Source organism: Schistocerca nitens, chromosome 10, assembly GCF_023898315.1.
Source record: "Schistocerca nitens isolate TAMUIC-IGC-003100 chromosome 10, iqSchNite1.1, whole genome shotgun sequence".
NCBI lineage: Eukaryota > Metazoa > Arthropoda > Insecta > Orthoptera > Acrididae > Schistocerca > Schistocerca nitens.
Window position 1 is genome coordinate 176,320,601 of NC_064623.1, and position 12,199 is coordinate 176,332,799.

Sequence of the window (12,199 nt, forward strand, 5' to 3'; positions counted from 1 at the left end):
TAACTAGAGTGACTGTCTATGGCCTCTCTCCTCATTTGGATTCAGGGCATTCTTAATTTTGAGTAATAGCAAACTGAATGCAAGTATTAATGAAAAAAAAGTTAAGTAACAATGTGCTTCCCAGACTGTGGTATTTTTGAGTATTTGCATGTTTTCAACAACAAAATAAGACCTTACACTGAAGTTCAAAGAAAGTCTGATGTATCTTCTACAGTGGCCTGCTCCAAGTCCTGATTTGAACCCAATTTAACATCCTTGAGATGAGCTTAACGATCACTTGCATTCCAAATCAGTCTGTGCAAAACTGCAGCGACACAAATTACTTTACCTCCTCTCCTCTTTCCAGGAAATTGTGTGATGTAAGTTTTATGAATTTTTATTCCGCAGCTGATAGGAGATATTCCTATTGTACTTTTGGCAACTATTTTGGAAGAAGGAAAACTTTTAGATGCTTATTTTTGGATGCTCTTGTAACATGTCTACAAGTACTCACAAATTGTTTGCAATTACTGTCCCACTAGCAAAGTTGGCAAAATGGGGTTAATGTTACTGAAACTTTCAAATGTAACATATCTTTACATGGTATATTACAGTAATTTTTCCCGTGTATTCCTTCATTCATTAGGACGTTTGTTGCTCTTTGGTTAGAAGTATTTTAAAATAAACATGATAAAACATTTACATGTTATTTAAATGAATAAAAAAGATGTAAAACAATTTGTTGTAAGTTAAAAATGTTTTTATGTTATGAACGAAGCGCTTTTACTGTATAATGCTAAAAGTAGTGGGCACTATAATATTAGAGGGTAAACTTGGAATTGGAGGCTTACGCAGTGTGGTGAGAAATAAGAGTGGCAATAGATTTCATACGTGTAGCTGCGACAGTGGGGGTGTAGGGGCCTAGGCCTATGTGGCAGGAAGCATGTTAATATGGATTAATGTCATCAAGGCAGTATATTGAGGGTGACAGCATTGAGTATATAGGGCTGTTACATCAATAACAAAAGTCTTGGTAATATGACATTAAGAACGATGTGCGGCTATGCTGTATGTCTTTTTTCTTAAAATCCCTTCCTAATCTATCGGAAACAACTGTAATGAGTGGAAGTAAATTTTCGTCGCACTCGGTGAATGATCAGCCCTAAAGCAACTCCTAGTTTCCGTTCGACTTACAGTGCCAATATTGTTAATCAAGAACTAAAGAACTGGCAATAGAATATATAGTCCACAGCAAAATACTATACACGTTAACTGAACGTCTTGGTATATCAGTCACTTCGTACACACTTACGCTAAAACCGAATGTACAAAATATTTTCATTTTCGGAAAAATCTAATCTGTTAACATTAAATAATCACATCATTTGCAACTCTACGAATTACGTGCTTCCCAAATGATATATGTTTCAATTATTTTTCAGATGCATACTTTATCCAAAGTTTATGTCTGTTTGTCTGAACAAGCAAGTTTCCATGCTGCATGCTTGTTGTACACGCAACACTCGCAGCCATCTTGATGACATAAAATATCTGAGAAACTGGCACGCTTTCATTTCAATGGTTTCAAGTGCTAATCATTTCCTATATGTTGGTAGATCAAAACTATTCTTCTATTCTTTGGCAGTGGGCTTATTTCCAATGATAAAAAGCACCACGAAAACAACAGTGTTTTGTAGTTTTCTTTTGTTCTTTCCTGTTTCGTCAGTCATATGTTGGTGTAACTGAAGTCTCATATTTGGACTGTGTGCGTCGATAAGTGGTGAGTGCTTGTTGACATCACGTTAAAGTTGTGAAGTTGAAACGGCATCTTCGGGTGATGGAGAATCAGGAGGAGGTGCTTCAGTCACTTGAAGACTTCGCGAAAATGAAGCCCAAGGAGATACCAAAAGAATTAGAAGAGTATCTTGAATACGTCGCAAAAACTGGTGACCCAGTGTATCAGTGGTCTGCTGTGAAATGTTTATTCCGAGAAAAACTCTTAAAGGTTATTACAGATTTCTACGAGTCGTGCCCTACGTGCCCAAATAACGAATTTACACCGTGCCCAAATGTAGAACCATTTAATTACGAGAATATGAAGGCGAGTTTACTGGAACGCCTAGATTCTTTCTCTAGTGCACCGTTTACTATTCAGAGATTATGCGAGTTGTTAACGACACCTACTAAAGAATACACCAGAGTGGACAAGTTTATGCGGGCAGTGGAGAAAAATATACTAGTTGTTAGTACAAAAGAACCAGGAAATAGACGATCAGATGTTCAGTCTGATTTCCTAATGAATGGGGTGATGGATGGAAGAGCACTTGATATTGGTGAAGCTATTGAAACTGTGAGCAGTGATGGCGTTAATTTGTTGCAAACTGAAGAAAATGAAGTGAATGTAAGCAATGGCATTAGAATAGATGAGTTAGACATGGAAAACCGATCTGACATCGAAAACACAAGTGATGCTGTGTGGGATAAAGACCAGAGAGAAAGCTCTGATACAGAAAAACAGAGTGCAAAAACCAGTGAGAAGAATGGCAAATTAGGAACTGAAAGTGGAAGGGAGTCACCAAAGATTACTGGACAAATTGATGTAAAGGACGAAACGGGAGAATCCCAACAGACCTTAAGTCACTTAAAGGACAAGGCAGAAAGTGATCACAGTTGTGCTGCTCAAGAAATAAGTAATACAGTGACTGCACATGAAGTAGCACATGGACAGAAAACAGACAGCATGTCTGTTTTAAGTACAGCAAATGTTACAGAAGCAGAACAATCTCCAAAGGAAGCGGGAAGTAATTCTAGCCAGCTTGTAGATTCAGTGCGTGTGGAGGAAGTATCACACAGTGAAGAAAGGGAACAAGAGCTGATAGCGTCATCAACAGGGATTGTGCTCGAGGCAGATGAGAATGTATCACAAGTAAGTTTAGATGTTAAAATTTATTGAAATGTAAAATAAGATAAGTAATATGATTTTTTAAATTGTATTGCCTTGTGCAGTGCTAATATGTATTTGTGTGAAAAGTGAATACCTTTCGTTTCACAAAAGTAGTAAACCATTTTGCAACTGATAATTGTAAGGAAAATGCAGAAATATAGACTGTAAAATATATAGCGTAGCAGTTTTAAGAAAATCTTGTATATTTGCTATAAATTAATTAGAATTTTATTGTAAAACGTTGTCACATTTTCTGTAGACTTGATGTTATAAGAAACTGGCTATATAAAAGATGATATATGTATGTTATGTATTAAGATGATGGTTTTGTTACCAGCTTGTTCATGCCTAGTATATTAATAGCAATAAAGTATAGCCTACATTTTATCGTGCTTATGTGCATTACTGTGGAATTGTTTATAAAGGCATCCCAAAAATGAGACTTTAGATTGCTTGTTTCCCATTATCACTTCCACACTTACAAGATCATCAATCAGAAAGCAATTATTTTATAATAATACAAAATTTGTCTGTACTGCCATACTTGAGAGAAGAAATCCTGTTTTCACTTTCTGGAATGAAGGGAAAACTGTTTGCTTTAAATTGTGCTTGCTTTTGCTTTTGGAACAGAGATCAGTGATTGAATTTTACCAGTTCATTTATTGCATCTTAAAATATGAAAGTTGTTGTGCTTGATAAATGATGTGGAATTTTCTGCTTGTTGTGTATGAAAAAACATGAAATATCAGGAGCTTGTTTATCTTCACTAATGTTGTAGTGTGATAGCATTCAGTTTGAACATTTCTGCAAGTCTCTCTCTTTGCTCACATGCAGGTTTCTGCTGTACCCGAAGACGAAGATGATGTACTGTCAAATGAGTCGTACAGTCCAACACAGCCAGTAGAGACCCTAGTTCCATCACCGCCAGCTGTTGTAATTTCAGAGATTGGAGTAGATGAAGGAGAGGAAGTGGGAGACGAGGGCTCTGCAACTGTGGTGGTTAGTCCAGTTGTGCCACAAGGGGACTCGGTCACTCCAGGAGCCGCCGTGGAGGAAGTAGTCATCGCAACTTCAGTCACTGGCTCGGCTCCCGACCAAGTGTTTAGGGAGACTGCAGTGGTAGAAGAATTAGGTGCTGCCCCATTGAGTACACAGCAAGAGGTAGTACCACCAGCAAAGACACCAGTAGTTGAAGAATTGGAGAATGCAATGGTGTCGGAGGTAGAGGAAACTGTAGAAAATGTGAAAGTTCTGGCAGTAGAAGAGATGCAGCCTCTTCCACTTCAGTCTTCACCCTTGCAGCAACAGCAGCAGCCACCACAACAGCCTCCAGGCTGCGATGAAAGTATGGAAGTGGATGAACAGCTGCAGCTGCAGGAAGAAATGTCCATGGATGGAGATGAACCAATGGACCAGACAGAAGAGATGACCGGTGTTGTTACCGAAGTTGACAGTTAGTGTGGAACGTTATTCTAAGCAGAAGGTGAGTACTAGAAACAATTAGTCTGTAATGAACTGAGAATTGTTATGTACCTACACCTAGCTTGGATGAAAAATTTTTACTTTAATATAGCCTACTTAAAAAGTCGTTTGTCAATTTTATTGCAATAAGAAAGTCAGTAATATGAGGTAAATGTAACTGAAGAAAAGAAACTATTCGATTAATTTTATATCACGCCACTTACTGAGTCGCTGTTAGTGCTCATTGTATTGTTTGCAATCTGTGAGGAAGAGAGATATATTCAAAATTAAAGAGCGCTTCATTCCTCACAAATAAAAAGAAAAATGATCTTAATATCTTATTAGTTGCCATACAGGTTTCAGAGGCTGTAACATTTGATCTTAACGACCACGGCACAACTAACTAAGCAGCTGGGAAATGCAAAGGGAAATAAAGAATACAGACGACATTTTAATGATGTGCAACTTGTTGGTAGTATCATGTCCTGCATCTGCACTCCTAAATTAAGCTGAATTGTGATGTATGCTTCAGTATTTGTGAAATATTTTTGGAAAAAAACATGCACATCTCTGAATCAGCGAGTATAGAAGTAGCAAACATTTCCCTTGGAGAATGGGAGTGAAGGTATGCTGACTTAATGGTTGCCATAAATTTTGTATTAAATCATTTAGTGTCACCTTCAGTGAGCGACAAAATACCTTTCACTCTTTACTTGATCCACTATGTATTTTGATGTATGGGTTATAAAATCTTGAACATGATAGGGGTCTGCAACTGTAATATACTCTTCATGTAGGAAAAGGTAGAAAACAGCCAAGGCAGTTGCAATAGTAGAAGATTTACTGAAAACATAGAGCAAGTGGTTTTCAATAAACTTTGTACTATTGCAGCTGATTTGGCTGTTTTGTTTCCCCACAAGAACTGTATGGGTTAGCATTTTAACTTTAACATTACAGTTGCGGAATCCCTCAAAAATATAAATGACATGTTCTGTGGCTCCTGAATGACAAAAACTTGTGCACATGTAAAAAATGTGGAGCATGAAGTAATTCACCCAAGGATGATGCAATTGCTGAAATATGTATGACGGGGGTCAACATTACTTTAACTAGCATGAAATATCTTTAAACAGCTTTAATAAGTGGACGAAAAAGCAGCGGCAAGAATGAAGTATGTTTTCTATTTTGTGGGTCCTGTTGCTTGTGTAGTTACATGTGACTTCTCTGTTTCAGTTCTTTGGCTTGCATGCAACAAACTGTATACTTTCAACGGGCTGTGTAGCATCAGACAACCGAGGCATGAGAGATATGTGAAAATATCAGGGAACTGGGAAGACATCAGTAAATTATTGTGAACATTAGCCCGTCGATTGTTTTTGTAGGTTGTTAACGTAGGCATTGACTGTACAAGAGCATTTTTTAAAGTTTCTTAAGTACATATGCAGCTGGCAAATGGAGAAAATGTTTAATGGTAATAAATTTCTGTTTTTAATCTGTTTTTCCGTTCACAGAATCTTCATTATGGAAGAGGAAAATATATCCTATGTTTTGTTTTCAATGTCCTGTTTGTTAGTTGAAATGGACAAAGTATTTGTTTGTGATTTTTGTAAATAATAATAAACTTACTCAGTAGAAACTATGTTATTAAAGTAATTTTTTTGAGAGAACATGTATTGCCCCGAGACAATTTTGCGCAAGGACAGCTTAGAAAATTAGACTTTAAGCGTTTGCATTTACATATTGTATATTTTGTATGGAATGTCAATGGGATAGTCATTCCCTTCCAGTTGGAAATATTGTGTTATTGACTTGATACATTGTGGTCTTTCATTTAAATCTCTTGTTTGTGGCCTTGCAAGTTCTTGCACAATGATGTATTTCTCCACCAAGCGCTGCAGATGTACGGAGTAGTAAATATATTTCAGCTTAGTGTACACTTTTTGTCATTAGCTGAAAGTGAAAGCAATAGTACCTGAACTTCCTAATTTATACCAATGATATAAACATTTTGTACTGGCACCAAGTGAACGACAAATTTCAGATCAACTCATTTTGAAACTGCTGTACATTACTGAACCATTGTTAAAGCAGTAATATAAATTTCACACGTATCATGTAAACCATTGTGTATTTGTTTGGATATTGTAATGTTAATAAGTAGGCTATGACCAATGGCAGACATACTGGCATAGGATATGTATTTGGTCATGTCATAACAACTGAAATGTTATCCAGTAACCTCTTCACTGCAATGTGTTCATAAGTTACAAGGAAGAATGTATATTTATTACACGAATATTTGAGCTCATTAATTGTCGAACAAAAATGTGTATTTTAACCTTGTCAAGTTTTTACTTCGCATTTTAAAAGACTGAAGGCTGGAACTAAGTACCCTAGGACAGGGATTGTCAATAGCCTGGCTAAAAAGTGTGTCATGACTGTAAATGTGTGATGTCACTGAAAAAAATTTGAAACTGTACATAAGATAAATTCTAAAAAAAGTGACATTGTGACAGAAGTAGCATGCTTGTTACCCCCTTGTTTTCTTGTAATACAGACAGCCTAACAGATCAAGCAGACACATGTATCCATATATTCACTTCAGATTAAAATAAAGTATCTGTGTCAAGGCAGAAAAATATTTTGTATTATAGAATTATGGAAATAGCAATAAAAACACCTGTTAAATAATTTGAATCCAATTTCTTGCATCTTTCTTGTGTCTTATTACACACACACACACACACACACACACACACACACACACACACACACACACACACACACACACACACAGACTGGGGTGCTTATGGTGTACCCATAATACTGGTTTTCTCTGTCTAACTTTGCATGTGTTTTGTCGAAAATGACTTTCTCATGAACTATTTTATGACAACAGCCAAGTAAAATCAGCCTGTTTATGAAATGATTATGTATTTCATAGTGTTTTCTTGTGTGTGATGCCTCTTGACAGTTTAGAGTTCATAAATGACTAAGTTTTATCTTGAAGGCCAGGTAATTAAATAATATTATTAAAACACATGACAGCAGACAGTTGAATTGCCCTCATACTGGAGTTGTACAGAAACTGAAGTTTGAAATGAGACCTTATGATTTGCAGCTGCACAATAAGGGGGAACAATTATGACCTACTGGTAAATTCCCCCCTTCCCCCCAAATCCTTTTAAAAATTGAACTCCTTTGTCTGGAACAGCTAGAAGTGAAAAAAATTTGAGACGAGATTTGAAATTATGTTTGAGGTTTATTTGGTACTCTATCCTGTGCAAGTCTCTTCATTTCCAAATAATTACTGCAATCCACATTCATTTGAACCTGCTTACTGTACTCATCTCCTGGCCGCCTTTTGCAATGCCTTCAGGTAACACTTCCCAGCACTTAAATTTATATTCAATGTTAACAAATTTCTGTTATTGAGAAACACTTTCCTTGCCATTCTACAATTTATATCTTCTCTCCTTTGGCTATAATATTTATATGGTTATTTTACTGCCTAAGTAGCAGAACTCATCTACCTTAAGTGTCTCATTTCCTAATCTGATTCCCTCAGCATCACCCAATTCAATATGACTTCATTCCATTGTACTTATTTTGCTTTTCTTAATCTTCATCTTATGTCTTCCATTCAGTACAGTCCATTCTGTTCAATTGCACTTCTGTGTCGTTTGCTGTCTCTGACAAAATTACAATGTCACCGGCAAACTGCAAAGTTTTATTTCTTCTCCTTTAACTTTAATTCCCTTTCTAGAGTTCCCCTCAATTTCCTTTACTGCTAGCTAAATGTGTAGAATGAATAGCTGCTGCGATATGCTACATTCCTTTCTCATTTCCTTTTCAACTGTGGCTTCCATTTATTGCCCTTTGACTTGTGTAACTGTAGTCCAATTTCTGCCAAGTTATAAATAGCGTTTTGCTCCTAGTATTTTACCCATGCTGCCTTCAGAAATTTATGGAATGTATTCCAGTCAACATTATCAAAAGCTGTCTACAAATACCTTTACTTCTAAGATAAATCATAGGGTCAGCATTGCCTCACTGGGTTTCTAAATTCCTTCAGAACCCAAATTATTTTCCCGAGGTCAGCTTCTACCGATTTTTCAATTTTTCTGTAAATAATTTGTGTCAGTATTTTGCAATGACGACTCGTTAAACTTATAGTTCGATAATATTCACACCTGTCATCCCCTGCTTTCTTTGGAATCTTGAAGGCTGACCTGCATGTTCCTCCTGTCTCATTTCTTTAGCACACACTCCCTAGGATACCAGCAGTTCTGACGGACTGTTGTCTATTACATCTCAACTCTTGACATTTGTGCAGCTGTCTCATTTCTCCAAAGGCCTCTTATTTTTCTGTAGATAGTATCAATCTTTCCCCTAGTTATACATACTTCTGTAGACTCACATTTGTCCTCTACCCACTCCTGCTTAGCCAATTTGCATTTTGTGCTAATCTCATTTTTTAGACATTTGTATTTCTTTTTACCTGCTTAATTTGCTGCATTTTTATATCTTCTTTTATCAGTTAATTTCTATGTATGGGATATTCGAGGATTTGTGCTAGACATTATCTTTTTACCTATTTATGATATTGCAATGCCCGAGCAGGCACTGTGGCGACCACAACCATTACAAAACACATTGAATGAATTCGCAGTTGGGAGTAAGAACTACCGTTAGCTGTAGAATGGAATGATGACAATGAAAATCTGTGCCAGACTGGGGTCTCGAACCTGGACTTTCCTGCTTATTGCGAGCGTTCGCCTTATCATTTGGCTGTCCCTGCACGACCCGTGGTTGATGACACGTGGAAGTTTGGGTCTGGCTGTGAGTCACACACGGATATCCAAATGGTAAGGCAACCGCTCGCGATAAGTGAGAAATCGGGGTTCGAGCTCTGGTCCGGCACAAATTTTCATTGTTGTCATTCCATTCTACAGCTGATGGTAGTCCTTATTCACAACTGTGAATTCATTTGATGTGTTTTACCTATTTCATCATCTGCTTATCTCACTATTTCATCTCTCAAAGTTACCTATTTGTCTTCTACTGTACCCCTGTCTCCTGTTTCAGTCAGTCGTTGCCTAATGACCCCTATGGCATTTTATGCAATCTCTGATTCATTCAACTTAACCTTCTCAGTTTGCTACCATTTCGCAAATTTTGGAGTTGTACAGTTCACAACTGAGAAATGAGTATTGTCTGGATAATGTGCAGTGTGTTTTGAGAAAAGCAATTTTTTCATGCATCTTAATGGTTATGACATCATATCTCCCAAAGTATGTGTTGTAAAACTACATAATTTTGAAGGTGTAGTCGGTGGTATATGCGGATGCCATCTGCAAAATGTGTTGGGAATAGTTACTATTAAAGAAGTGGTAAATTAAAACATCAAGCCTGATGCAGCAGTTGTACTGTATGAACAGTGAAAATGTAGTAAATGGTAAACGTTATACCTGTCTTTTATGGAGGGGGGGGGGGTGTTCTGCAGGAAAAAAGCTTATAAAGGTTTGAAATTATTTGTAAAGTTTGTTGGAAGTCACTAAGTGCTCTTATTGTCAAAATACTAGATAAAATAAGTTTGGGTGATTTGTGCACTGTGAGTACACTGCACCAAGACAAACACAGTTTCTAATTTTAATATTTATTGTGTTAAAACTTTAGTGTAAGATTACACCTCCTAATGAATACATAGTGACTTGATTTTAAAATTTTTAAATTCATTCAAGAATAATATGAAATACTGAAAATCAAATTTTTGTTGCTTGTAGAAGTTAGGTAGGCAACCTTCAACTGAGTGTTTTACCAATTTAGTAACATAGATGGTTGGTAACGTGCTTTTAAGGATTTACAATGCATTGTGCAGAAAGTAAATAAATATGGAAATAGCAGCAAATATTATTTTATTACAAAGAAAATCACTGCACTTGCCAGTTCCCACCTGCAGAGTTCTGAGTAACTGTTGTCTGGGGCAACTCCCTTCATATCTGCTTAACTAGTGCAACTTGCTTCCTCTTGAACTTGCTTACTGTAATTGAGCCTTGGTCTCCCATCACAATTTTTTACCCCCACACTTCCCCCTGCTACCAAATTCCGTGATTCCTCGGATATATCCTATTACTCTATCCTTTCGTCTAGTAAAGTTATAGTGAGCAATCTAAGAGAAGACAAAGTAGGCATTACATTTAAGATGGAAAACCATGAGCTGAGGAGTAAAACTTTGTAAAAATGTTAATGGCATATGGCATTGTTAATGGGGAAGTCCCACGGAGTGGGATCAGCTGCCCATCGAAAAAAGTGTTGTTCTTGTGTGGATACTGGCCCCATTTCCTTGCGGATAAGTGAGAATTGTGCCTTATATGTATTTATATAGTCTAGGTGATTGTAATGGGCATATGTATAGTCTAAAGTCATGTTTGTGTTGTTTGATGATGATGATGATGGAAGGGGATGGGTGAAACCTGGGGCCAGCACATACCGTACTGCGCTAAATTAGCACTGAGGGGGCTGCTGAGCTTGGCGTCCCCCAACAGATGAAGCAGCATTGTGGCTATCACATCCCCTCACTTCACGAGACATTGGAGAGAGACTTGGAATTTAATGCGGGACACTGGTGCATGCCTCCCCTCCCCTTTCTGACCGTATACTGGCAGTGAAAATATCGTCCACCGGGTTTAAAACCATTTTACCTCTAAGTCAAGTGTGACCACATGAGTGTGTGTCAACAGTCTCAAGTACGGAAGCAAATTCAGTAAGTTAGTTTTCTTAGAAGTCCGAATACTTTGCTAATAGGAGTAGTCACTTGAACGGGTCTTAGAAAGTGACTGGTGTAGGGGCATCAGGTGATGGAGATTTTTTATGATTTGAGATCTCAATAGAACATATATTAGCGCCATTACTTAAAATGTTATGAGATGAGAATTAAAACTCAGAAACTGTAATTCGCAAAAAAAACTTCTTTGACTTAATTTTACTCTCCATCATTCTCATTTGTACAAATTACGCTTCACTAATGGTTCACAGATATGTGTAGGATGTTTGTTATGCTTATGGTCAATTATTGTGATACAAAAATAAAAACCATTCATGTAGCATTTGCCTAAAATTTATTTGTATGAATGAAGTAAAATTCACAAAGATTAATAGAATTAAACAAAAAATTGTGGCTGACTGACCATTTACATAAAAAATCTACTATAAGCATGTAGTAAATTTCTTCATACCATAAAGTTTAAAGCTTTCAGCATATTCATCTCGCATTGTCAGCTGAACTATAGGACAGATCAGATAAAAGCTTAATGTCATAATACAAAAGAGCTCCCTCAAATATGGTGTATTGCACATAGTAAGCTACAATCTTAACAAGCAGTTTTACATTGACATAGGTACACCCAGTAATTTAATCATAAAATATTAATCCCACTTGGATTAAGAAGAAAAGAGTAAAGGATGTCATCACTAAGGCTTTATGTTTCCCGTCTTCGATATTCTCACACATTTTCATTGATTCATTGTCCTCTGAAGATTACATCAAGAAAGAGAACCTTCAGGGATGTGGAATGACTCAAAGTATTCTCTTAATAAAGACAAACAAATTAAACCTGTTTATACTAGCTGACTTTCTTCCATTTGATCTGTAACAAGGAGATCCTCAAGAGTGTAGAATATGTCAAAAAAAAAAAAAATAAATAAATAAATAAAAAAATATGCTAATTGTCATTCCACAGTACTAAATGAAATGGTTTATGGAGTTGGAATAAGCCAAAACTGTATTAATTATATTTTTATTTAAGAGATAAT

General features: G+C 36.6%; 2 protein-coding genes across 2 annotated transcripts in view; one reads left to right on the forward strand and one right to left on the reverse strand.

The window, feature by feature from the left end:
• LOC126210659 (probable 4-coumarate--CoA ligase 1) overlaps positions 1 to 12,199 on the reverse strand; it is a 505,973-nt gene that overhangs the window by 47,997 nt on the left and 445,777 nt on the right. The gene's annotated exons all lie outside the window — the stretch shown is intronic.
• LOC126210660 (serine/threonine-protein phosphatase 4 regulatory subunit 2-like) lies at positions 1,717 to 7,061 on the forward strand. Its single transcript, XM_049939991.1, has 3 exons — positions 1,717 to 2,905; positions 3,758 to 4,406; positions 5,618 to 7,061. The coding sequence occupies exons 1-2, from the start codon at positions 1,817 to 1,819 to the stop codon at positions 4,379 to 4,381; spliced, it is 1,713 nt and encodes a 570-aa protein (XP_049795948.1). The 5' UTR covers positions 1,717 to 1,816; the 3' UTR covers positions 4,382 to 4,406; positions 5,618 to 7,061.

What these genes read in the sequence shown, in the direction of transcription:
- LOC126210660 (XM_049939991.1), top strand. Translation starts at nt 1,817, where the DNA reads ATGGAGAATCAGGAGGAGGTGCTTCAGTCACTTGAAGACTTCGCGAAA. An exon ending in CAGATGAGAATGTATCACAA is followed by an intron (nt 2,906 to 3,757) that starts GTAAGTTTAGAT and finishes GCTCACATGCAG; the next exon opens with GTTTCTGCTGTACCCGAAGA.